The sequence below is a fragment of the Argentina silus genome (assembly GCF_951799395.1).
Source record: "Argentina silus genome assembly, chromosome: 18".
Classification (NCBI taxonomy): Eukaryota; Metazoa; Chordata; class Actinopteri; order Argentiniformes; family Argentinidae; genus Argentina; species Argentina silus.
The window spans coordinates 8,422,871-8,450,370 of NC_139672.1; the positions used below are offsets into that span (position 1 = coordinate 8,422,871).

Here is a 27,500-nt window from a genome sequence, read left to right on the forward strand (position 1 = left end):
GGGTCCTCTCCGTTAAGACGGCAATCAATATATCAACGGGTCCACTAATTAATCAATCGATCAATCAATCGATCCAACCCTTTCACTCGTCAACCAAATTGTATTCATACAGATCTTTAAATCAGACGTTAGATCTCGGCTTCAAATGTCCAGATCTATCGCCCCAACTACGCGCCAACTACTAACGGTAAGCGTAACCCCCTTAGGGGGGGGGTCCCACTCCAGACTCCGTTACCCACAACCCACCTGGCAGAACTCCACGCAGCACTCGTAGAGCACCCCTTTGAGGAGCAGCTGGAAGAGGCGGTTGCCGCTGGCCCGGAACCCGGCTTCGCTCAGCTTCCGGTCGGCAGGGATGAACTCTGCCACCATGGTGCAGGCCTCCTCGAAGCACTGCACCCGCGCCGTGCTGGGGTTCCAGTCCTGCAGGGAGCCGCCACAAAGTCACACACACACACACACTCTCCTAATCTCCTAATCCCAGATTAGTATTAAACAGTGATTGAGACGTTTGAGCTCCAATCCGAAACGATCCCGGTTTTCGGTAAGAAAAAACTTGGAATTGGAAGGGGATACAATGACATGACACAAGCACAAGATTAGTTGGAATTGTGAATATGTTTGGAATTCCAAAACATAAATACATGCCTTGAACTCAGCGTGGTTGGTGAGGCGTGGCAGGGTGAGGAGCAGACACAGTTTGCTATAGTCGTCCTTAGAGGGACAGAACTCCTCCAGAGCGTGGAGACACTTGACTGCCTCCTGCATGGTGAACTCCAACTGAGGGAGGGAGGGAAAAGGAGGGGGGGGGGGGGGGGGGGGAAGAAAGGAAAAAAAAAGTTCAATCCCTTTTATTAGGTCAAATGTAAATTCTCCATTGCAGCAGAATGTGGTTGTGTGACTCATGTGTCTCCAGAGTACCCTGCAGAGAGCAACATGGATTTTGGAACATCAAAACCATGATCTCTGTGGATGCATAGCTGTGTTTTATCACCTCCTCGAAGGCATAGATTTGAAATTCCTGAGAGCGAGAGCGAGAGCGAGAGCGAGAGAGAGACACACACACACACTAAACACACGCACACACACACACACACATCTGATGAGAAGCCCACACAGACTAATCCAGTAATGAGACACACTGGCCCTGGCTGACACAATCTGGATTCACAGCTAGTGGCCACAGTCTGTGGCATTAGATCTTAATTAGGAGGATGAGTAGATAGACAGAAACTGTTTGAATATGTGTATGTGAGAGAGAGAGAGAGAGAGAGAGAGAGAGAGAGAGAGAGAGAGAGAGAGAGAGAGAGAGAGACAGCTAGGGTGTTGTTCCCTGTGTGTGTGTGTGTGTGTGTGTGTGTGTGTGTGTGTGTGTGTGTGTGTGTGTGTTGTTGACTCACATGCTGAGGCTCGTCCTCTGCCGACATGGCATTGTTCACACACAGGGCCTCCAGAAACTTCTGCTTCAGGACGATGTAACGGAACCTATGACAACAAAACACAACACAACACAACACAACACAGCACAGGTCATGAAAACCCCACAGGCCTCAGAAAAGCAATTAGTATCTCCTCTTCAGGCAGGTGTTTGAGTACACTAACTGAGCTGTGGCCTGCGAGGTGTGAATGACCTCACCGTTTCCTGTCAAACTTGTCCATGCACTCCAACGGCTGGATGAACTGAAGGACCTCGTCCCACTGGCCGTCCAACACCAGTTGCCTGAACAAATAAAAGACAAACAATTTGTATCTAGAACTAGGTGGGATAAAAGTCCACAAATGCCAAAGTAGTCAGTATTTATGACACGTTACCCTATTCAAATTCCCCAGAAAACGTTATTAAACCATTGAAGTACAACAACTCCCAGTGAAAACAAAAGGGTTCTGTGTCTCTCCCCCTCCCTGCAGTACATTGCTGTGTCACCCACTAATTAGTACTGTCTCTGTTTTGCAGGGGACTGTGTAGCCTAATAAATGAGGAGAGGAGAGAGGCAGGCAGTGAGCGGGGCAGCCTGTACCAGTGAGGGGCCCTGTCTGTGAAAAAGGGGTCCAGTAATCCCATAACGCATCACACACTCAGCTGAGTGGAATGCCACAGTGTCCGGTGGGCAGTTGGCTGACATTCAAAGGTGCACTCCAACCTGACGCAGAGGTCCATTCCTACATTATGACCACATCAACTGCATTACCTCCTCACTGTGAAAACATGAACTACAGTGGTGGTGACACACAAAGCTACTGTACTGTATAACAGCTACTGCAGTTGGAGCAAGCAAGCTTTGTGCATGCATCTTTAAACTTTTTTTTTTTTTTTTTAAATCTAGATATAGGCTTTAGCCGCTGTTAAGAGGTTAGGGGGTGCCCTGACTTGCTAAGGGAGAGCTCAGTCAGCACCCCCTGTTATACTAAACCAGTTGTGATGACAACGACACCCCCCCCCCCCCCAAACTCAGCAGTGATCAATCGGTTCCCATGTTATCTGAAGAGACAAAGCAAAGCGGTACATCTCTCTCCCTCCCTCCCTCCCTCCCTCCCTCCAGAGCTCTCCACTCCTGTGTCCTACCTACCTGAGGAAGAGCATGTCGTCAGAGTAGAGTCCATTGATGACACCACTCTCCTTCTCCAGGGCCAGCATGCTGATGTGTAACTTCCTGGAGTTTAGGAAGTCCAAGATCACCTTGATGATCTCCACCTCCTTCACGTTGATGGTCTCCTCCGCTGTCATGGTCGCGATCTGGCGCACAGAGCCACAAACAAAACAACGCGGTCACTCACAGGGTGTGTTCACGTACTGTACACACACCGTCCGCCAGACCTAAAGTTCAGGCCAGGCGGAATCTGTAGGGATGTTTTCCCGGCCATGTTCTGTTTTGATTGAACATTCACAGGTACTTTGTATTTCAAGAACCGAACCCAACTCCTTTAGGTTTAAGGACTTTCTGTTTTGCACAATGTCCTGTCTGTCACTGTACAGTAGCCATGCTGACTTCAGCCAATTCATTTGTTGCTCCAAGTTGGCCCAGCCCTGTTAAAACTGAACAGGGAGTCAAGCAGTCTCAGCCTAATCTATTTCAATACCTTCTTGCAAACAATCGCAGGAAACTTACTCTGTGCACCTAGTCTCTGCAGATGAAAACTTCAATAGTGTGTTGATGGATTGAAGCCTCATCTCACTGAACAGGACCCTGATTATAGTATATTAACAGAGCAGACGGTACAAAGTCTTCCATTGACAGTTAATCCAATCACTTACAACTGTCCTTTTAATTATGCAATAATGACACAAGATGGACTGACGATTGCATGTTTAGATACTGACCTGTTTGAAACAGTCAGGGATAAGCTAGGCTGCTATGGAGTGCATTTTTTCCTTACAGTGGGGAAATAATGATTCGGCTAGATGCATGACGCGGTTAAAGACCTACAGCACTTAAACTTTGTCATGCCTCTAGCTTAATCATTATTTAACACTCGTGTTATTTTCCCACTGTAAGCAAAACATGAAAGTGATTTCTAGCGAACCCCCTATGATAAACTTTGCTTTAACAACAGTTAGGCCTATGCATTTGAAATGATTTCACATCTCCACAATTTACAGTTCTAGACCAATGCTAATAGGGGGTCATGATATTGTCATGTCAGAGGCTGCTTAGGGTTAGGGTTAGACACTCCATGTCTGATAAGTTTGGAAAAACAACCTGCAGTTGTTGACAAGGTTGCTAAAAATCCATGTCAATAATTAAAACAGTCCATACTTTCTGCTTGTATTCAGGGTGAAAACAAGCATGCAAAATTGCACTGGTGGGAGCAACAACAACGGGGTGAAAAGGGAGGCAGTTACGCATCATTCTCAAAAGGACACTTGACAGAGGAGTCCAAATCAAATCAACACCCCAGATCCATTTGTAAACCATTGCGATGCATGTACACATCTAGGTAACACATCTTAGCTGGCTAGCTATGGGTGGGGTTCAAATCCATAGAACGAGCTAATTAGCAAGCTAAGCTAGCTACTTCATCCTCAACCCGTTCTTCTTGTCCGCTGACAACATAATAAGTAAGACATGTGTACAATATGTTGTGCTAGCAAATAGGTAAAGATCACTAGTTGGTACATACCATGAGGAGGACTATGTTGTGAGGAACGCAAAACCAAAACCGTTATGACAGATTAAGATCATGACACAAGGGAAGAGAGTCGCTAGCCAGGCCGATGCAACATGCAGTACAAGACACGCATCATCGCTAGCTGCGGGCGGGCAGGGTGGGGAGCAAGGCTTCACACGCATTAACACACACACACACACACTCCCTCAAATGCGATTTAAAGCTCACCTGGGTCTATAAATACATGGACTGGAAATGGGCTCCTCAGCTGTGTATTCGGTATTGTTGACAATCACTGTCACGACGATTGTGCTTCGTGGTGTCTGTCAGACGCTGTTGGTACGTCTCCCTCTCCTCTCTGTTGTTGTCTGGCTCTTCTCTTCTCTGCTGCCTCTACCAGCCCCCCCTGGTCGTCCAGAGGACCGCCTCGGTCTACCGATCACACCACAGCACTCCACACTGCCTTCACCAAGTTAGACAGCTACAAATCAAATATACATATAATATATCATATATGCATTGTCTGCAATTCAATGTCCTCAACTTCAATTTTGCAGCTATCAATGACTCAACTGGACAAGTTGCCTTGTTGGGCTACAGCTAAAATATCAAATATACCTAGAAATTGTCTACAATTCAATGTCCTCAACTTCCATTTTGCTGCTGTCAATTACTGTGATCATTTCAGGGTATGCTACAATTCCTGAATAATGTTCAGAAAGAGGAGTGTCCCTTTGTAATTGCAGAATCTCCCGAGAAAGTTCATAGTCGCGTAAAAGTGATTAGACAGATCCCTGTGTGTGTGTGTGTGTGTGTGTGTGTGTGTGTGTGTGTGTGTGTGTGTGTGTGTGTGTGTGTGTGTTATTCCATTGCCTTTTGATTCTCAGAAAGTGCAATGAAAGCACACTAAGTGCGAGGCGACACTTAGTGGTCATACAGTTCTCTGGTCATCACAGCATTCTCCATTTAAAGATCATGATGTGATAATGGTTAAATACTGTGTTGTATGAATATACTCATATATATGCTACTGTTGGGGGGCCATTACAATAACAATTTTTGTGTGTTGGTTTATTCCCAACGTCTATAGGCTACGTACATCTTTCATATAATCAATAAAAAAAAATGTGTGAACCTTTAAAGTGATGTGGGAAAAGGCATACAGTACAAGAGACTAAACACAAGAATGATCTGATGAAAATTTGCATTTTTAATATAGTTCAAATGAATATAGAAAAATAACATAAATACATGACCATATTGACAGGATTAAAATCAAACTAAAAGGTGAATAAAAGAAAATGACATCACATACCATCTGGTCTGACTTTCCCCTACTTACATTAGATTAGGCAGTAGGAATAGTTCTCAATAGTTCTCACAGTCTCTACCAGTTTCCTGCCTTTCACCCTAAAAAAACATATTGGCATATCCTGCCCATTTTCTCCAACTGTGCACTCAAAATATTTCCTTTTATGACAGATTCGCCGCTCATATGAAACCTCCAATGGCAAATGGGTTTATGAAAAATACTTTTTTTTATGACAAAATATATCTGTACAGCGTAAACAATTGTAATCAATGCTTTGCACAAAAAGACATAAAGGAAAACAGATTTCAAGTTAGAACAATGTAATGTGTAGAAGAGTAATGTAACAGATGTGAAAGTCCTGAAGAAATATGGTTTAATGTGTTTGTGATCAATGTTTTACTTTATGTAAGTATGCAGTTAATTCAGTTACAATACTGTCATCTACTGTGAGGAAGCATCACGAAGTGCTATTCATGATTTACTCTCAATTTTAATATGTATTTATTCACAATTGTGGACAATTAAGCGTAATCAAAATTGAACAGTTACGATTTCCACAATAAAGTAAAAGGCTCTTGAATATCTGAAGGTCCAAACACATATGTCAACAAGAGTTTGTTTACGTTTTCTTCTTCTCTGAATTGCACAGATCCATAACAATGTGATAGGTGAGGGACTTCCTACTATACTAAAGCTGAGAATCGCCCTATCAGTGACGCTGATAAGTGATCACACTTGCATTTTTGAGACAATATAAAGGCCCCATATATATTACGTTTATACGTCCATAATAAATGATAAAAGCTTGTTTTGACTCATTCATTTTGAATGGAATAGCCATTATATACAAACTAAATTAACTTATACAGTATAGTCTTGAAGTATATTATGCACCTCTGTCGATGAAACTTTAAAAGCCTTTAAAAGACCTCAAAAGCCTTATCGAAACATAAAATAAATTAACAAGAGTCAGTTGCAGATGTTCCAGCGAGCTTGATGATACTTCATGGATGACCTGACCATCTTTTTACTTACTGGAAGTAACAGCAACCTACTTGAGGTATTCTCCTCGCTCTGCTTGGCACTTGCCTATTCACACAAGACATAAACTGCTCAGTCTCTCAGCCACAGAGATACAAGCCTCACACACGCAACCACAGCTCTCATCCTGCAGTGGACAGACGTCGCCTCTTACCACTGATTCAGGGTCAGATATCATCTCATCCCCCTAATGTTTAATGAGAGGATTGGAGGTAGGGTAATCTGATCCTAGATCTGTGGTATGGGGCAACATCTACCTCATGTACTCACAAAGACGTCACAGCCGGTACGGACATATGACATCATCACTCGCCGCGCTCTCACATGACACAAAACAAGCATAAGGCCACACATGATCAACATAGGGGAAACCAAACTCTGTCTCTTTTCAGAGGAATGACATTCAGTGCTTCAGTGGTCCTGTTCAGTAAGGCTTTCATCCGCCTGTTTTTTGGCACACACAAGAACATGGACACACACACGCATGCTCCACTTTTGAATCACTCCGGGTCTCACGGTCTCTCTCTCTTTCTCGTGTAATGACAACACCCTCGAGGCCTTCACGTCGTCGTTTCTGTTGCCGTCCTGCATTCCAGTTGCGCCTCATGTCAACAAGAGCGTTCTTTGTAAAGAAAAAACAAAACAAAATCATCCTAAATTCCTCCGCGAATACGCTTTATCAGCTCCAGATGAACACTGGGTTAAAATGTTTCTTGAAACTCTTACTGCTACTCAAGAGAGCCTGACTCTCGTTTGTTTTCCCCGTGCGCTACTTTGGCTGCAGTTTCTTGGGCGTGCCCTGCTTCTTGGCCTGCCACAGCTGGCTGGCGATGGTGATGGCGTCCACGCTCGCCGACATGGTCTTTGCGGGGATGTTGCTGAACTGCTTCCGGTCCGAGTTGTACTTGTAGAGGCCTTCGATCATCTTGGCCGTGATGCTCTTGGGCCCGATGCCCGCCAGCTTGGTGATCTCCTCCGTCTCGGGGCAGTAAGTGTACACTGACCGGAACTGGCAACCGGCGTCACGGAACAGGATCAGGAAGTTGTTGGCCTCCGACTTCTCCATTTCCTGGAAGGTGTAGAGGAATATATAGGAATGAGGTCGAATGTGTGTGTGTGTGTGTGTGTGTGTGTGTGTGTGTGTGTGTGTGTGTGTGTGTGTGTGTGTGTGTGTGTGTGTGTGTGTGTGTGTAAACAGAAAGATAATCTTTGAGGAGTCTTTCGGACTAATCTTTTTCATGTGGAAACTTTGGAGACAAGTAAGATTCAGGACATGGGCCGACTTTGTTGCATGCAACAGCAATGATAAGCTTGGTGTAGTAACTATGACCTCTCAAAGGTCACACATGGCAACGCACAAGTGAGTCAAAGAACAATATATGTAAGCTCACACAGCGCACGCACACACACACACGCACACACGCACACACACACACACGCACGCACGCACGCACGCACGCACGCGCGCGCGCTTGTACATGCTCACAGACACAGACACACGCACACAGACAAATGCACACACACACACGCACGCTTGTACATGCACACAGACACACGCACACAAACATACACACACACACGTGTTTGTACATGCACAGAGACACAGACACAGACAGACAAACAGACAGACAGACAGACAGACAGACACACACATATATATATATATAGAACCATAGCCTTACATCCAGTATCTTGTTCTTCTGTCCCTCGTTGACCTTGCCTGCCAGGCAGCAGTGGGCCAGGGCGTTCTGGATGATGTGCTTGTTGGACTTGGCACTGGGCTCCTTGTAAAGCTTTGGCCCTGAGGGGAGGGAGAGGAGACAAGCATGGAAATGTACTAGGACACATCTGTGCCTTGTTCTCCGGCTATTCTTGACCTGGCACCATTTAGCCAAAAAAACACTGTAACACCGTAATATCAATGCGTCATGAAATATATGAGTATATGTGGCGACTTTAGAATAAAGCGTTGAAGATGTTGCTCTTCTGTTTTGTATTGGCATGTATGTCTATGGTCACGTGACAAGCCCCTTTCATCCTCTAGTACTCTACTGAGTGAGGAGCAGCCAACGGGGTTGGGGTTGGGGTTGGGGTTGAGGTTGGGGTTGAGGTTAGGGTTGGGGTTGGGGTTGAGGTTGGGGTTGGGGTTAGTACCTGTGTATTCAGCGTTGGAAGCAGCAGAGGAGGTGGTGGACTCAGTCTCCCAGTTCTCTCCGTTACGACTAACCGACGGGCAGGAGGACAGATACCCCTCCGCAGAGTCCGGCCTGGGGACACGCACGCACAGTACAAATGACGTACAAATGACACACACATACACAAACACACACACACACACACACACAGTATTCAAGAACACAAACACATTTAAACACACACATACGGTACACAGAAACACAGAGCGTACACAACACAACAACAGCACACACAGACAATATACACCGCATACATGCAAGCGGACAGACACAAACACACACACACACACACACACACATAGATAGGAAAACAGGGTCAGACCGCGGGTGACACACTTCTCCCAACCCTCCCTGTTCATCCCTATTCCATATCTTAGTAACTATCTACTGATGTGACGGAGGCACGTGCGGTGAAGCAAAGCAAAGCTGCGGTCCTGTCACTATAGCTGGAGAGACACCGCAGTCCCTCTTGGAGGCAACAAACCACAGCAGCTGGACATAGAGCTCCAGGCTAACCGCTAGCATGAAGAGCTACAGAAGGATGACACAGCCTGCGAGCGAGGTTATAGAAGACACAGAGAGAAAGAGAGAAAGAGAGATAGAGAGAGAGAGAGAGAGAGGGAGAGGGGGGGGAGAGAGAGAGAGAGAGAGAGACAGAGAGAGAGACACACAGAGAGAAAGAGAGAGAGAGAGAGAGAGAGAGTGTGAGTGAGAGAGAGAGATGGAGAGAGAGAGAGACAGAGAGAGAGTGAGAGTGAGAGAGTGTGTGTGAGAGTGAGAGAGTGAGAGAGAGTGAGAGTGAGTGAGAGAGAGAGAGAGAGAGTGAGCAGGGTCACTGAGGCAGAAAGCGGTGTGGACGCTGGCCAGGCATGTATGAAGTAAAACAGAGGCAGCTGTTGTATTGAGACAAATGTTTTGTTTTTAATCTGTTTTAGAGGAGGTCGTCGGTTTGATACTTATGTGTTTCGATATTAATGCAATGTGACAAATTATTGAAAAAAAAAATCTGCATGTATTTTTCCATGCATTTTTATACTGAAGGGTCTGTTTTTTGTGAGTGGCTGGCATATATGGGTGTGATTGTGAATGTGAATCGTTCGATGTGATTTGTGAACGGTCTCGGAACAATTTTCTCAAAGACGTTACCTCAAATCAAAAATGGATTAATCGATCCGGGCTGTGATGTAGCCGTACTGTTAATGATTTATGAAGACCCAAGAGGACCTAAGAGGACCTACGCCCTAGGCTTGTCTATAGGGAGACAGGGGCCTTACTAACCTTCCCTTTCTCTCTTGGGGAGAGCTCAAAAAGAAAGAGATATGGGCGGCTTTATTGCCTCTGAGGGTTCCGTGCAAAACAAGGGGGAGAGAGAAGAGCAGGAAACAGGGAGAGAGGGACAGAGGAGATCAAGATGCAGACTTGTGAGATCTGACAGGGAGAACTGAGACAACAGAATTAATATCATTACAAGTCATAACATGAGACGTCGTTGACAGACATGTCCTCTAGTAAACCATGCTTTTTATACTTGGTAACAATACAGTTTTTTCAGTGAGGCAATCCACAGTCCTGTATGAGTATTGACTGTTTTTTTGGATGGGGCAGTGAGCAGGTCCTACCTGGAGGTCTTCTTGTCTGCGTGGGTGCTGTCAGTGTCGGCCAGGTTCAGGGAGGCCAAGGACATGCTGGAGACTGAGTACCCACGCGGACGCACACCTTGAAAAGATCGACACAGGTAAGAAGTGTGTGTACGTGTGTGTGTGTGTGTGTGTGTGTGTGTGTGTGTATGTGTGTGTGTGTGTGTCACCAGCACATTGGGCTAGTGCTGTGTGTATGTGTGTGTGTGTAAGTGAGTACGGGGGGGGGTTTATACCTGTTGCTCTGACGGGGGGCTTGGGCGACTCCATGACATCCCTGTGGATGGATTTGGGGCGGGGTTTCTTCTTGAGACTTCCTGGGCGGGGCTTGATGACCTCATCCATGTCCTCAAACAGCTTGACCTGCTTCCTCCTCATGTACTCCTGCTTGATGTACTCTCTCCTTGCCTTCTCATCCTCCCTCTTCAACTGCTCCTCCTCTGCTTTCAGCCTGGGGGAGGAGAGAGGGAGAGGGAGAGGGAGAGGGAGAGAGGGAGAGAGGGAGAGGTAGAGGGAGGGAGAGAGGGCGAGGGAGAAAGAGAGGGCGAGGAGAGAGAGAGAGGAAGAGAACGAGAAAGAGAGAGAGATTAAATGAGATACTCTCTTGAAGTAAACCTAGGCAGTGTTTAGACCAGCAGGTTCTAACGGTTCTGATGGCTCTAGGCCCTGGGGGAGCGGACTGACCGTGCTGCCTCCTTCTTCTGCTCCTGCTCCTGTTCCTGCTGCTGTCTCTTCTCCTGCGTCTCCTTCTCCCTCCTCAGCCTCATCTTCAGCAGGGCTGCTCTCTTCACCGCCATGTCCTCTTCACCCTTCGCATCGTCCTGGAGGGACGGAAAATAGTTCAGCTAACTAAAAGGTGTCTGAGTTTTCAAACTGTCGTTGGAGCCGCCATCTTGGCACCGAACATTCTAAGACAATGACATTCTAGGAAGAATCGATGTTAGATTTGTGTTATCGAGTTACGTTTGGTCTGAGTGTTATGACATATCTGTGCAGGGAGAAAAAATTAGGTCAGACTGCATGTGTGTGTGTGTGTGTGTGTGTCACATCCTCTCACTTCAAAGGCCAATCATCGTCAGCCGTGATTGGTCAAATGTATGTCAGAAGGAGTCAGGACATACATTCTGCATGGCAGTTGTATGTGACCCAGTTTGTGACCAGGGTGTGGTATATTTGAAGATAAAAAAAATAGCTGTTAGCTATCCTATGTTAGCTGTTAGCTATCCTATGTTAGCTATCCTATGTTAGCTGTTAGCTATCCTATGTTAGCTATCCTATGTTAGCTGTTAGCTATCCTATGTTAGCTGTTAGCTATCCTTTCTGAAACCACATACAGTAGCCATGATAGCCTAATGATAGCTTCCTAACATAGCATAGCTGTGCTAGCAGTGGTATGGGTGCCGTCTCATCCTTTGGCCTAGATACTGTACACACACAATGACTGTCGTGGTTCATGAGTCATAACACAGCTATCATGCCAGACACGCACAGTATGAAGATTTGCCTGTTGCTGCCAGTTATGGCCATTCATTTTTCAACATTAGAGGATTTTCTTTTATGGGGAGTTATCAATTAAAACACCTTTACAGTCACAAGACTGCCTTTTTTCCCCTACTTGATGTAGGGTGATGTGGGCTATCAATCTTAAACGCGTGAAACTATAAATTCTGAAAGTACCAGTATATCTCTGGTGAAAACAAACATACTATGTGTCACTCTCTCTCTCTTACCTTAAAGAAGAATCCACAACACATCTTCTGGTCCTCTCCTCCATTCTCCCCCTCTCCACTCGTCTGCAAGCCCTGTCCATCCAGAGGCTTCAGCACTGACAGGGGCACCTCCACCAGGTCCCTGCTCCTACTGTGGGGGTCAGCCTGGCCAGCGGGGGGCGCCGTGGGGTCAAGGGTCAAGCTCTCAGACACCGGCTGAGACAGCACCTCCCTGATCTCCTCTGTCGACTTCCTCGTCCCTCCTTCTCTCCTCTCCTCCTTCCTCTCCTGCTCTTTCTCTTTGGCCGTCTCCGTCTCCGTCTCGGGGGGGGGAGCGCCTGCACTCTTCCCCGCCCCGCTCTCCTCTGACTCCGACTTGGGGGGTTTGTTTTGGTTTTGGGTCTCCCCGGCCCCTCCTACTGCGGCCCCCCATCTCTCCTTGGGCTCCTCGCCGGTCCCGTGTCCCTCTTCGTGACCCAGGTAGGCGAAGGAGCTGGTCTGGGTCAGGCTGGGGGAAAAGCGCCTCAACCTGGGCAGACTGTCCACGGAGCAGGGGGTGTTGAGCATCCGGCTGAAGGGGGTGACCTTGAGGTCGCTGGGGCGGGCCGGGTGGGGGGTACGGGAGGTGTGGGCGTGGAAGGAGGCGGGCCGACGCTTGAGGCCATTGGGAGAGCGGTGGGGGGCGCGGGGGGAGCCGGAGGAGGACAGGTTGGGGGACAGGGAGCCCATGGACCCCCGGGCCGAGCCTCGGCCCGCTACGCTGCTGCTGCGGAGCTCACGGAGCTGCCTGTAGGGGGTTAACAGAGGGGTTAACGTGTGTACACACGCACTCATACACACACACACACACACACACACACACACACACACACACACACACACACACACTCACACACACTCACACACACTCACACACACTCACACACACTCACTCACACTCACTCACACTCACTCACACACACACACACACACACTTACATTCATGCTCATGGATAATAGTTTCACGATGACTGCTTCTTATCACGATAAGTGACAACTGATCTTGAAGTCACTCACCCAGGAAACCCTCTCTCGTCTCAAAAAATACTTTTCCGTGACAGTCACGACGTCATCAGCGGCGTCCTACCTGTGCGGTGACGGTGCCGGAGGCGGGATGACCCAGGACTGCTGCTGCTGCTGCTGCTGCTGCTGCTGCTGCTGCTGCTGCTCCCTCATGGCCATGATCCTCTCCTGCTGCTGGGCCAGGCGCTGCATCTCCGTCTGGAGGAAGCCCAGGGAGGTGTTGAGCCTCTCGATGGAGCGCGTGTACTCTGCCATGTCCACCTCGCCACCTGCCGTAGGGAACAGTAGCGACCCCGTTAAAGGCACAGTCTGTATGATTTGGTTTCCAGTGGGAGAAAAAAAAATCGATTTGAAAGGAGGACAGGAGGAACAGCGCCTTCGGAAGCGCAAAGCCAGAGCGAAGAAGAGTGCGCGTGTCAATACATATTTCATTCTTTCGGTCTTTTCTTTAAACATTTTGTAGTGTCCTCTATGACATAATCCAAAATCAAATCAAATTGTATTTGCCACATACAGCATTCAGCTGATATAACTGATAGAATGAAATGCGTAATTGATATTGTGAAATCTACGTCCAATCCTCCGTTAAATCATTCAGGGTGAAAACTGTCGGACTGGTGTGTTGACACCCACCTCCGTCCTCGCAGGGGGACTTGGGGGCCGCTCCGTCTGGCTTGCACCTCTCCGCCCGGCCCAGGCTGCCCTGGTTGTTGACCCTGGAGGAGGTGAGGGCGTCTGGGGAGGGTTTGTCCATGTCTGGGCTGGGGCTGGCGCTGACGGGAGAGGTGACGCCTTTCCTTCGCACCACGTTGAGGAAGGCTGTCCGGCCCATCCTCTGGCGATGGCGGGTGAAAGCTGCTTCCACCTGGAACGTTAGGAATAAAACCTCTTAGTTTTCAATTCAACCTATCAGAAATACTTGTCTGCCTGTCTGTATGTATGTATGTATACCTATCTATCTATTTGTCTATCCATCATCTATCCTTCTGTCTATCCCATCCATCCATCCAACCCATCCACCCATCCATCCATCTATCCCATCCATCCCACCCTATCTATCTATCTATCCCATCCATCCATCTCCTACCTTCTTCTTCTGGGCCTCTATGGCTCTGCGTTTCTCCTCCAGCTTCATCTTCAGGTGCACCATCTCTGACGCCAGGATGTGGGAGGGGTCTCTGGGGGAGGGTGTGGCTGGGGACGGGGACGGGGTTTGGACTGGGTGGGTGGGGCTAGAGACCTGAGTGGGAGGAAGAGAGAGAGAGAGAGAGAAATGAGAGATGAGAGAATACTTCTGTTTTTCCACAGATTTTACCTGTTATCTTCTCTACCAACAGCTTACAACAAAGAGAGAGAAAGAGAGACAGGGTGAGGGTGAGGGGTGAGAGAGACACTAAGAGAGAGAGACTGAGGAGATCCTGACCTCAGGTGTAGAGGCTTGGCGCGTGGGGTGTGTGTAGGGGATGTTGAGCTCGGAGCTCTCAGGGGTGGTTCCTCCACTGCTCCTCCCCTCCAGCTTCCGGAATTTCTGCTCTGCGAAGCTGGTCATACGGATCATGGCCCCCGTAGAACCACCTGACGATGACGCAGGGCTCGCTGTGTAGGACCGGGGGAGTGTGGGCACCGAGCTGGTGCACGGACTGCTCCTCTCACCCCTCTCTTGACCCCCATCTCCCCTTTCTCCACCACCCTCTCCCCTCCCTCCACCCCTATCTCCCCTCTCCCCCCTCTCCGGCAGGGGGCAGGAGTGGGTCATGGCCTCAAAGTCTGGGTCCATATCAGAGTAGTCCCTCAGAGAGGACGAGTCTTCATCCAGACTTTCCTGGATGTCCTCCGTCCTCACATGGATCCCTGTGTCCACCTCCTCCGTAGAGGCCGAGTTGGCGTCGGCCTCGTCTGCCCGGGCCTTCGCCGATCCTGGGTTGTCTCCCGCCCCGGCCCCCTGGTCCGGAGGGCCTGACCCGCTGTGGAGGAAGAAGCCGTTGTCCCCGGTCCCCAGGCTGCCGTGGGGTCTCTCCGCGTTGTGGATGATCTTCAGGGCCTCCTCGATGCTCGGGGGGGTCGACGGGCTAACGCCGCCGCCGCCGCTGTGGTTGCTGTGGTGACTGCCGTGGGCGTGGTCTTCCGGGAGGACTCCGTTGGAGTACCTAAACGAAAAACAAAACCGATAAAAGAACAGACGGACAGATCGTAAATGATAAACAAATGAATACACGGGTGGATTTGGGAAGTACCTGCTCTGGTTCCTATGTGGGTGTGGCAGCTGCCGCCCCAGTGCTTTGTGGGAGTTGAAGTTCCCGTCCTCCTCCGGTATGTGGACGCTCCCGCCCTGGCCATTGACGGTGACGGGCGTGAAGGAGAGGTGGCGCCTCATGCCCCCCCGTGGCGCATGGTGAACTTTGAACCCCAGCCCGTCGGTGCTTGCCGAGCGGGTCATACCACCACGGAAAGGGGGTCCGCCGCAGGTAGTGTTGCTGGGGTCCCCGTCCAGAGGAATCTCAAAAGAGATCCCGCGAGAGGACGAGCTGAGGACCGGAGAAGAAGAGATGCAGCCTGTTCGTTTAGGTCCGTATCAATCTCATCACTATCAGATATTGTTACGAATTCATTTTAAGCCCTATGATTGTGCCTGGGTCCCCTTTAAACATTTCTCTGGGTCATGAATCAGTCCCCAAATGGCCTCCAAACATGGTCTTGTTTCGTCTAAACATACACCTAGCCCATGGTAAATTCATTGCCTCATGACCCAAAACAACAGATGGTCTGCACCAGGTACAAAGTGGATAAAGCTGTGTGTATCCTGCTCTGAAGAAGTTAGTTAGTTATGCTTTCCGAGAAAGGTTTGACTCCAGAATAGATTCCGTTTCATAAAAACCTCCATATTTGACTGCCCAAGACTCTTGAACGTCTCTTCTCCTTTTTCTGGACCCCAACAACATCATATCAGAACAACACATCAGAAGATAGTCATCTAAGGGTTAGGGTTAAGGGTAAGGGGTTAGGGTTCGAGGTTACTGACCGTTTCTCCTTGGGCCACGTCCCGACACAGCCGTCCACATAGGACATGGAGGTGGAGCGCTTTATCATGCCTGTCATCCAGAGAGAAAAACAGCGCAGACAGTACAGTAGTGAGTGACACACAGAGGCGACACAGCAGGACCGAGAAACTAAATATACAGCTCACTTTGGTGCACAGTTCAATTGGTCTCACCTGAAACAGAAGAGTTTGGTTGGAACCTGAGATAAGAGGGAAGAAGAGAGGAGAAATACCACATGAGTGAGAGACTTAGACAAAGAGATGTTTGTGTAACTCAAATAAACATTGACGTCAATGGTTCCACACCTGGTCTGGTCCGGGCTGTCAGTTCCGTCATAGCTGTGTTTGGCTGGGTTGCTGATGGGAGCCATGCTGCTCGACGATTGGACGGAATCAGGGGCTGGGGAGGGGAACACAGAGACATCACTATCCAATCATGTCTTCAGGTCACGCTCAGTGACAAAGAAAGTTGCCGATGCCAATACATTCAGATGGTCTGATGACGGGGGCAAATGATGATGTTAATTTACTCAATTATCATCATCATCATCATCATCATCATCAGTCTCCATCGTCGTCAGTTTGGGCGATCCCAAGTCCTTACCGAGTAGGTCAAAGACTCTGGGCTGTACAAACGAGGGCTTCACCACTTCAAACCACCAGAACAGCTCAGCCATAAACACCAGGTAGTTACTCTGCAAGAGAGACACAGGCGATGAGAACACGGGAAAGAAACATACCAGAAATGGAGACCGAGCATGGACTGAAAAGACATAAATGACAAATAAATGACATGAGAAAACTAACATGGGAGGATAAATAATAGCCCCCACTCATAACGGTTCTCAGATTCTTATTTTTTTCCCCCACATTTCTTCATTTTACTTTTCAGTGCCGCTCTGCAGCATGCTATGGGGTGTTGTAATAACTCTGTCTGCCCACAAGGTGTCTCTGCTGAGACTGTAGGAGAATCAGAAAGGCAGCAGGATGCTGTGATGTTGACAGATCAATGAAAAGGTCATGGCAGGCAAGTGTTGCTAGGTAACTAAAACACACACTACAGGTGATGTGTGATGTGTGTGTATCATCATGTATAATGTAATAAAATTTAGGGTTAGGATTTCCTCAGTGATTAGAGGAAGAAATTACAAAATACCATCTGGAAGGTAGAACAAGGTGCCATATGCGCGCGCACACACACACACACACACACACACACACACACACACACACACACACACACACACACACACACACACACACACACACACACACACACAGAGTGTAACCCAAATACATGTTAAATGCATTACCGATAGAGGCAGACAAGCTCTGGAGGCCTGCGTCGTAGAAGATGCGTTCATAGAGAACCTTTCTATCCACTCAGCGTGACTGGGCCTCTTCCTCTCTCGTAATGATGTCAAGAGGACCACAAGACCACAACAGAGACATGTTTGCCATCTGGTTTTCAAATGGTTGCTTTTCAGAGATGGTTGCTTGGATATTCCCTTTTGATTTTGGGATCTTGGATATGAAATCGAGTTTTGTGCTGAAAACACACTCCTCCATTATGTGAACTTTGGCCCTTTTCACACACGCACACGTGCGCACACACACACACACACACACACACACACACACACACACACACACACACACACACACACACACACACACACACACACACACACACACACACACACACACACACACACACACACACACACACACACACACACACACACACACACACGTCTGGCTGGTTAAGATTCTGGGGGAGGTTAGGCCAGTAGTGACTGGGACCTGTGCCAGAGCTCTTGGCTGCTCTTCAGGACCAGCTCTCTCACTCCCCACCCCTCCCTGATCTACATGTAGCACTGCACTGTGTCCAGGCTACACACACACACCCAGCGTGTCTGCACGGGTGTGTGTTTGGGAGAGAGAGAGAGCAGGAGAAAAGTGTGTGAAAAGGGATACTTCACGCCTGTTGTGTTAGTCTCACTCAATATCCCACACACAGACACACACGCACTAGCAATAGCAGTCCTACACACACACACACACACACACACACACACACACACACACGGACACACGGACACACACACACAAACACAGACACAGACACAGACACACACACACACACACACATGGACACGGACACACGGACAAACACACACACACACACACACGGACACACACACACACACACACACACACACACACACATACACACACCTATTCAAGCACAGCTCAGTCTCATGGGTGACAAATGGAGGAACAGCGAGGAAGGTGAACCAACGGTCAGGACCAGGACCAGAATCACGGTCAGGACCAGGACCAGAATCCCAACGGTTCTGCCTTCGGTCTCACTCACTATTCTATGTCATGACCTGCCCAGACTGACTATCAGAGGACGGCTTCCCTCATCAAGACATGGTTTTCTGAATGGCATTCTGTTTTCCTCCTGTTCCCAATGCCTCAGTCCTTGTGAAAAGTCTGAAACAAATGGACATTCAGCACTAAGAAAACATCGGCCGTAGGACAAACACTACTCTCGGAGTTCATTTTTTGTCCTGATAAAGCAGCGATAGTACTTGAAGCTCCCAGGTCCTTCATACTGGAGATGTCTTCCTCTGATATAACATTTTAAAATAGAAGGGATATAGAAACACTGAACAAGAGAGTCAGGGGGGGAGAGAGTGTGTGTGAATCTACTCTGAGCAGCTTCTGTCCTCTGTCTGTGAGGGGTAGAGCTTGGCCAGAGGGTCCCGTCTGGGCTAGAATAGCAGCCCTACACACACACACACACACACACACACACACACACACACAACACACAACACACACACACACACACACACACACACACACACACACACACACAGCACAGTCATTTGACTTGGCAGAACAGCAGTAGTCAGTGTAGCGAAAAGGGACCCTCCTACGCATGCATGCATGCACACATGCGCGCGCAAACACACACACACACACACACACACACACACACACACGACCCAAATCCCCTCCACCCACATACTGTACACTGGTTTGACACTGTGTGACTCATTTTTGCCAACAACTAATTTCAAATTCAAACCACAACACTCCCCTTAAACACTCCCTAACCTTCCATCAAACCCCACCCCCCGCAAACCGAATCCTGACTCCCATCCCTGCCCCTGGCCCCCTTGTACCATCCCTGCCCCTGTCCCTGTACCCCCCTGCCCCTGTACCCCCCTGCCCCTGTACCCCTCTGCCCATGTACCCCTCTGCCCCTGTACCCCTCTGCCCATGTACCCATCTGCCCCTGTACCCCTCTGCCCTTGTACCCCTCTGCCCCTGTACCCCTCTGCCCCTGTCCCCCCTCCCTGCCCTACCTTGACGGAGGAGTGGGCGTAGAGCATGTCCTCCAGGCTGAAGTGGCAGCAGTGGTTGAGGCTGTCTTTGCAGAACTCCTGCACCAGCTGCAGGTTGTACAGACTGTCTGCCAGGGACATGGTCTCCTTCAGACACACATCTACACAGAGGGAGGGGAGGGGAGGGGAGACAGGGGGCGGGGAGAGAAAGTCAGATAAACAAAGATCATTGGACAGAGTCGAGGTTTCAAAGGAAACCAGGAAGTATACATTCGTCGAGCTTATCGCCTGAATTGATTCGCTCTGTTCAGTTCACAGTGAGTTCAGAGTGACGATGGTAGACAGAGTTGATTATATAAAGCTTTTATCTTAGTGAACACACAGGAAACTGAGATGATGATGTCATGATGAGGAGAGGATCAAGGCTCAAATGAGTCGTCAATGATGTCATTAACCTCTGCGGTTTCTGCACGGGGAGACAAACAGAACTTTGTATGAACGCAACATTGAGAAACATTTGAACAAGTTGAATTCTGTGTGTGTCCTTTTTGTTTTGTTTCACGATATCCTATATTCACTGTCAAATATTTCCTCATAGCATTCTGGCACAACGTGGCACCCACACAGAGGAGTGGAAATGTTTATCTTTTCAAATAATAACAGCCAACGTTTCTCTCCTAACGGTCAAACTCGTGGCCAATCATATCGGAGCCCGGGGCATTCTTAGAGCAGTGGGTGTTGGCTGTTGTAAATAATCTCACCAGATATACAGGAAACATGCTATTGTTCCCTCTCCCCTCCCTCTCTCTCTCTCTCTCTCTCTCTCTCTCTCTCTGTCCCACTCCCTCTCTCTCTCTCTCTCTCTCTGTCCCACTCCCTCTCTCTCTCTCTCTCCCCTCTCTCTCTCTCTGTCCCACTCCCTCTCTCTCTCTCTCTCTCTCTGTCCCACTCCCTCTCTCTCTCTCTCTCTCTCTCCCCTCCCTCTCTCTCTCTCTCTCTCTCTCTCTCTGTCCCACTCCCTCTCTCTCTCTCTCTCCCCTCTCTGTCTCTCTCTCTCTCCCCTCTCTGTCCCACTCCCTCTCCCTCTCTCTCTCCCTCTCTCTCTCTCTCCCCCTCTGTCTCTCTCTCTCCCCTCATGCGCTCTCCCTCAGGTTTAAATGATTATCCTGTATGTACACCAGAAGTCACTGAATAACCCAGAATCTCTAGATCACACTGTCCACTGAGATTTGGCAGAAACATCAGTCCATAACTTCATCAATAAGGGTTCATCTCATATCCAATACATCAATATACCATTCTCCCATATCATACTGGGCAGGATACGTTGTTTGAAGTAAACAAAGCCTTAATCTAGGATCAGATTCTCCTACCCCCCCTATACTAACTTTAACCATGAGGGGGGGGGGGGGGGGGTATCAGTGACTAGATGCCTCTTGTGCCCTCAGGATGAAGTGGCTGTGTGAGATTAGGGTGACGCTGATAAGAGAGGGCCTTCTGTTAGGTGGGGTCACTTCAGGGACAGGAGACAGTCTCTAATTATAGGTATTCAGCAACACTGTGGGAACATTCACTGACTACGGCGGTTTGATTCACGAAAAGTTCTCGAGAAAGACATTTCTTCTTAACGGCTGTTTTGGTCTTTGTTCTTCAGTTTGTTCTGAGGGAGAAGTTCAGATCATTTGCTCTTCCTTTTCTGACGGAAAAAAAAACTTCGATTTTCTTCTTGGAAATGTTCTTAACTTTAAGATGACTACACCCTTGTCTTAAGTACACAGTGTCAGGAGGTGAACCTATATGCATAGGACTGCAGCTATAGCATTCATGTACGGTGTCTTGTTTGATTTGTATAACTGGTATTTAACTTCAGACATAACTGGAGGTGATTTGTTTATTTTTTGTCCAGCTCTTGACCTCTGTCCAAGTGCTATCTGCTATACTATCTGTACACAGTAGAACTACAAATAGTATCCATAGAACTACAATAGGAACTATCTGTATGAAGTAGAACTACAAATAGTATCCAAAGAACTACAATAGGAACTGTGTGTATGAAGTAGAACTCCAGGTGTGTGTAACAGTGATAGTGACCGTACCTTCCAGCCGTACGGCCTGTGGACAGTAGAAGTGGAGCAGGGCGGCCAGGGCACAGCCGTCAGTGTTGTCCTTCAGCAGGTTGTCCACCAGGGGGAGGGAGGGAGCAGAGCGCTGCTGGGCGTGCTCCCTCCTGTAGCGAGCCTGCAGCCATGGCAACAACACAGAGAGATGACAGTGGTACAGCGAACGACGCAATCAGAGGGAGAGCAGAGGAGAGGAGGATGTATAGGGTTATATATGGCACTTCGTTCACACGCGCACGCCCACACACACACATGCTGTCTTTCAAGAGCACACACACTCATCTCTCTCTCTCTCTACATCTCTCTCTCTCTCTCTCTCTCTGTCTCTCTCTCTCTCTCTCTCTCTCACACACACACACACACACACACACACACAGAAACATACCACACTGTTTAGTTGGGGGCTTTTCGAGCATAGGAAGGGGGCATAGAGGCAGGGGGGTTTGCTGCATGCAGTGAGAATAACACCGATACGGACCAGTGGTAATGTTAGCTAACCTTAGCTTTCTCTTGTTTACTGAACTGACTGAAAAAAAGAAATAGAAAAATTGAAACAGGCCCGCAATGTTGTAAACTATTGCTTCATCTCAATGTTGACACAGTGTTATAATTTCCATCGGGTTTAAACTGACAGAAGCATCATGCTGGTCACTGTCGTAAGTCTAGGGTAGTGGGTGTGTTTCTCGTGGTGTTACGGGAGCCAGAAGGGACAGATACATCTACACCACAATGATACTGTGGTATTCTATAGGGCTACATCTCCCCTATAGTGCTCTACAAGGGAGTGTGTGGGGTGATTTAATGTTTAATAACGTGGTGTGTCAGGAGGACATTCATTCCGACTGTAGAGTCTGCCTCTCCGAGGAGCTGTTAAACACACACCGGCAGAGAAAGGCAGCATTGACAGGGTTCCCTACACCCTCCCAGGACACCCATAAACACACTGGGAATGGCCAGGCTTGGGTGTATTACTACAGAGACTTAGGAAAGGGAGAATCACACCGGCTCTCAAGTCAATGCCTGACTTAATATAGAGCTTGTGTGTTCCGTGTTGTTGGTGTGCGTGTGTGAGTGTGTGAGTGTGTGTCGGAGGTGGGGAGGGGGGAGGGGGGAGGGGGTGAAGTGTGACATGTGTGTGTATGTGTCTTGCATAGGTGTTGTGCATAGTGCGTGCCTTATGGTGCAGTAGTCTGTGCATCTTTATACACAGGGTTATACAGTAGTTATACAGCTGTTATAACACAAGAGGAGAACCGGGGGGGGGGGGGGGGGGCATTGCCAGGGTCATTCCCAGGTAGGGTCATTCCCAGATAGAGGGGGGGGGGGGTGGGTCATTGGGCTGGTCTGCTAAGGACAATGCATGGACATGGGACACATGCGCTTCAAAGACGGGGGGGGGGGGTGGGATAGGGTGGGCGGGTGTAGAGGGAGGCCAGGAATTATAGGGTATTATAATTAGAGGCCAGGGGATTATAGGGTCGTGGGGTGGGAGGAGGGGAGAGGGTGGGCGGGGGGGGGGGGGAGTCAGGACAGAGGGAGAGGCTGATAGATTCACTTACAGGTATCAGTCTCCAATACCATTTGGCTGGAGGCTTGAAGGGGGGGGCCGTGATGGAGGAGGACGACAGGGAACAGGGAGAGAGCGGGAGAGGAGTTAGCCTCGGGCTAGGCTAACGTCGGCTACATCCGGGAGCTCCATCGACTGCTACCCTCCGGGTCTTTTGCCTTATTAATCTTGTCTAGCATACGGACATCTGCTCGTTCATTTAGCTTGACATCTGAACAATGCACCGCTAAGTCATCAGACCGACTGCCCTAAGACTTCCCACACGTCCTTAAAATAGAGACGGTCTGAGGTTGGGGGGGTTTGCGTTGCTGAGGAACTCAGTGATCGTTGCTTATGTTCGCTTGGGTGAAAGGAAAATCCATCGCATACAGTGTGGCCTGTAGCCTGATAGGCTGTCTTCTGTTGGAGCTGATAATGCAGTGACAGAGAGGCTCTGAGAGAGCGTGGAGAGTGTGTGTGTGTGTGTGTGTGTGTGTGTGTGTGTGTGTGTGTGTGTGTGTGTGTGTGTGCAGGAGCAGCTAATTGAGAGCGTACAGTCAACAAACTGGCTGGACTACAGAAACATACAAGGCTTCTCTTAATTTTCCGACGAGGAACTCCTTGTTTTTGCATTTGAGAGGAACAGTGTGTGGAACAGTGTGTGTGTGTGTGTGTGTGTGTGCGTGCGTGTGTGTGTGCGCCAGCCTACACCCCTTAACACAGCTGATTACCTTCGGCTTTTCAGAGAAAGCAGATCGGCAGGGAGATCTCTCTCATTGTACCAGAAACACAGAAAGTACATTTCATGCTGAGGATGTTTTCCATGATAACTCCCTCTGAAGATGAAAGGTCTATTCTGATGCGATTTGGTTGATGTAATTTAAAAGCTCTTAGGGGGACAAGCTAATGTCTTCCTAATAGTCTCCAACAGAGTTCCACGCTGGTCACAAGATACACGACCTTTGTATTCAAAATGGCATCGTTTCGCTTAGTGATTCTGTTATGTATTTCACTATTTTCACTCTGTCAACTAACTGTAAATCAGCGAGAAGGTTTGACAGCGGCCACTAAATGCCATCTTAGATGGCCGTGATGTTTATCACACGGGTGTCATGTCATTGTTGTTGTGACCTCTGACCCCGGGTGGCAGGGGGGGTGGGGGGAGGGGGCGTTGGGGGGTCGTGACCTGATACCAGCCACTGTGAGAGGAGCTACTGCAGCACTGCTGTCATTGTCCTGTGTCAGCGGGGGACCAGATGCATCTGTCACATAGGCCTTATATAACCACTCTGCAGTGTGCCTGCAGTGTCATCTCTCTCTCTCTCTCTCTCCCTCTCCCTCTCTCTTTCCCTATCACTGTCTGTCACTTTTCTCCCCCTCTCTCTCTTTCCCTATCACTGTCTGTCACTTTTCTCTCTCTCTCTCTTTGCCTGTCACCCTTTATGACACCCCTCTTTCTGTCCCCCCTCTCTCTGTCTGTTTCCCTTCTTCCCTCTTTCTTTCTCTCTTTCTGTAGCCCGCTTTCAGTGTCACCCCCATCTCTTGTTCTCTCTCTCTCTCTCTCTCTCTCTCTCTCTCTCTCTCTCTCTCTCTCTCTCTCTCTCTCTCTCTCTCTCTCTCTCTCTCTCTCTCTCTCTCTCTCTCTCTTTGTAGTGTACTGTCTCTCTACGCAGATGGCATGAGACTGAGCTCATCTGTTTCACAGTCAGCAGTGGAATGTGTGTGTGTGTGTGTGTGTGTGTGTGTGTGTGTGTGTGTGTGTGTGTGTGTGTGAGAAAGAGAGACAAGAGTGACAGAGAGGGGGCGAGAGAAAACAACAGAGAGAGAGAGAGAGAGGGAGAGAGCGACTTTGTGCTTCTTTGTGCATGAGTGAGTCAGTTTGTACAAGTGGGGTCAAGAGGGTGGGGGCTGAACCCTGCTGCTTGGCCTGGGAAACCCCGTCTAGACGTTGTCAGCAGGGTAATGAGGGTTATCAGTCGGACGGCTCTTCCTGTGTGTGTGTGTGTGTGTGTGTGTGTGTGTGTGTGTGTGTGTGTGTGTGTACACTTACCCTGTGTGTTGCTGTGTTGGTATCTGGGCAGGAGCTCTCTCTAACCTTCTGCTCCTCAACAAGGATGTCTCTGAGGTGTTCATTCACCTAGAGAAAGAGAGGAGGACAGGAGGAGAGAGAGACAGAGACAGAGAGAGAGAGAGAGAGAGAGAGAGAGAGAGAGAGGAGTATTACTGTGGGTCACATTACAGTCAAACCATGGCATGACACAGAAGGAATGAATAGAAGGGTTGTTTGCGTGTGTGTGTGTGTGTGTGTGTGCACGTGCTGCGTTCGTCAGAGACAGTCATACGGTGCGAGTGTGTGAGAGAGAAGAGAGGGAGAGAGAGAAAGAGAGAGAGAGAAAGAGAGAGAGAGAGAGAGAGAGAGAGAGAGCGAGTGGGAAACACCGATAGAGCCCACTTCAAAACAACAACAGTGACTTTATCATCATCATCAGTGTCCACTTCAGTTTTTACGAGTGAGTACTACCAAAGCTCCCCCGAGCGAACCAAAACACCGCCTCCTCTCACAACCTAATGAACTGTACTCTACGGCTTGTTTTCAAGTCGTAAGAGTACAAAAAACATCAACAAAAAAAAACCTAATAGAGTGGGGCAGTAAAAAGGGCTCCATTGATGTCGTTTCCATCGTGTTTCTCCTTTCTAAGGTCCGGGCCTCACAGTGATGTAACACTCTGGCTTCAGGACAAACGGTTGAGCCCATCCTGAGCTTGGCCGTGGCAGAGATGACTACTGTTTTTAATGTGACTTGTCAGGGATGGCTCGGGGGACTGCTGCTGCCCCTTTTCTGTCCCCTCTTCTCAGTCGTCTGCTTGGGGGGGTGGGGGGGGGGGGGGTGGGGGGGGGTGGAGGTGAGGGGTGGGAGGAGGGGGGGAGAGGCAGGAGAACAGGAGAGGAGGTTCCACTTTGGCCAGACTCGGTTTGATTCAAAACAAACTGTTATTGAGTCATGAGAGTAAGAGTGGCAATGGCACGCGATGCCTGGGAGCTTTATGGAGGGGGCAGCCGTGTGTGTGTGTGTGTGTGTGTGTGTGTTCATGCCAATAAATGTGTGTATGCTTGTGTTCTCATTGGTCAGAATGAGGGTGCATTTGTGTTGCTGACTCTGCGTGTGTATCTGAGCGTGTGTATCTTGTGTGTGTGCGTGTGCGTGCGTGTGTGAGTGTGTGTGTGTGTATCCGTCTGCCCTTGGCCTGCAGCAGGGAGCAGGAAGCACATGCGCTTCTGCCCTGAGGAATGTAAACAAGCTCAGCTGGGAACCAAAAACAAAGGGCAGGCCTGTTTCTGGGGGGACATTCATGACTGCGACATCCAATGGGATGGACACACGCATCAATGGCTGCAAGGATGTAATATTGTGTTTTTCAGTTTGGGGATGTCATGGAAAAGGGATGTTATGGTGTAGTATTAGGACACACAGCCAGAGCCATCTTGGAAGACTAAAACCCATCAGATCTGACAGTGTGGCTTAGTGTGGGTTTAACCTCCCAAATCCTGTGGTTTGCAGACTTCCAAGATGAGATCAAGTTTTTTCTGATTTGGGTTTTCCTCTCAGTGATCCCATCTGACATGTAATCATGATTAAAAGTGCAAGTCACGTGTCTAAGATGGTGGAGCAGTGGAAGCCAATGTCTGATCAGGAGTATTAGGTCAGATAGTATTACTGTAGATTCATCCAAGGGATGGAGGAGAGAGAGAGAGTGATTGTGTGTGTGTGTGTGTGTGTGTGTGTGTGTGTGTGTGTGTGTGTATGTGTATGTGTGTGTGTCTGCATGTGTGTGTGTGTGTGTGTGTATGCGTGTGTGTGTGTGTGTGTGTGTGTGTGTGTGTGTGTGTGTGTGTGTGTACACGTGTCTCCACCGCCTACCTTATTGATCCAGGTGGTGACCGCGTCCTCCGTGTCGTAGGGCGGGTCCTGGATGTGTCCGTCCGCCCGTCCGTCTACGGAGGAGTACCTGTTGACGCACGCCGCGACCCGCTCCACGCTCACCATCTCCACCGTGTACGCCATCATCAGTGTGTCTATCAACGCCAGGTGGGAACTCTGTGGGAAACACAGACAATTCGGGGGTTCATCATCCAGTTCAAATAGGAGAACGGTGGATTCCCACTGTGCTGGACATCAGAGTCAGAGTTGGGTGCTAGGATGGATCCTCAAAGAGGACATACTGTGCCCCCCCCCCGCCCCATCTCCCTCTCGAGGGCTTGTTTGGTACATTGTGGATGTTTTGCTAGGTGTTGCCATGGCAGATCATGTTCAAAGGTAAGCACACGAACTCTGGATGGTAATCGTGTGTGTGTGTGTGTGTGTGTGTGTGTGTGT

At 48.8% G+C, this 27,500-nt stretch overlaps 2 protein-coding genes across 2 annotated transcripts in view; both read right to left on the reverse strand.

Moving 5' to 3' along the window:
* The window catches only part of wdr47a (WD repeat domain 47a), a 14,625-nt gene extending 10,191 nt beyond the window's left edge, over positions 1–4,434 (reverse strand). Inside the window, exons 1-6 of the mRNA XM_083689918.1 lie at positions 4,336–4,434; positions 2,568–2,734; positions 1,637–1,720; positions 1,401–1,485; positions 649–780; positions 247–423 (exon numbers count right to left, since the gene is read on the reverse strand). Of these exons, the coding sequence (XP_083546044.1) occupies positions 247–423; positions 649–780; positions 1,401–1,485; positions 1,637–1,720; positions 2,568–2,725 (636 nt within the window). The 5' untranslated portion in view covers positions 2,726–2,734; positions 4,336–4,434. The remainder of the gene's footprint in view (positions 1–246; positions 424–648; positions 781–1,400; positions 1,486–1,636; positions 1,721–2,567; positions 2,735–4,335) is intronic.
* Positions 4,435–5,294: 860 nt separating this feature from the next.
* Positions 5,295–27,500, reverse strand: part of camsap2b (calmodulin regulated spectrin-associated protein family, member 2b) — a gene marked incomplete at its 5' end in the record, with an annotated part of 34,533 nt that continues 12,327 nt past the window's right edge. The window contains 21 exons of the mRNA XM_083690501.1: positions 5,295–7,529; positions 8,143–8,261; positions 8,615–8,727; positions 10,275–10,347; positions 10,529–10,743; positions 10,977–11,113; positions 12,023–12,788; positions 13,128–13,332; positions 13,691–13,928; positions 14,151–14,303; positions 14,487–15,210; positions 15,298–15,588; positions 16,083–16,152; positions 16,275–16,300; positions 16,407–16,500; positions 16,705–16,795; positions 19,481–19,620; positions 21,556–21,697; positions 23,139–23,171; positions 25,176–25,262; positions 27,045–27,221. Coding sequence (XP_083546627.1) covers positions 7,230–7,529; positions 8,143–8,261; positions 8,615–8,727; positions 10,275–10,347; positions 10,529–10,743; positions 10,977–11,113; positions 12,023–12,788; positions 13,128–13,332; positions 13,691–13,928; positions 14,151–14,303; positions 14,487–15,210; positions 15,298–15,588; positions 16,083–16,152; positions 16,275–16,300; positions 16,407–16,500; positions 16,705–16,795; positions 19,481–19,620; positions 21,556–21,697; positions 23,139–23,171; positions 25,176–25,262; positions 27,045–27,221 — 4,194 coding nt within the window. The 3' untranslated portion in view covers positions 5,295–7,229. The remainder of the gene's footprint in view (positions 7,530–8,142; positions 8,262–8,614; positions 8,728–10,274; positions 10,348–10,528; positions 10,744–10,976; positions 11,114–12,022; positions 12,789–13,127; positions 13,333–13,690; positions 13,929–14,150; positions 14,304–14,486; positions 15,211–15,297; positions 15,589–16,082; positions 16,153–16,274; positions 16,301–16,406; positions 16,501–16,704; positions 16,796–19,480; positions 19,621–21,555; positions 21,698–23,138; positions 23,172–25,175; positions 25,263–27,044; positions 27,222–27,500) is intronic.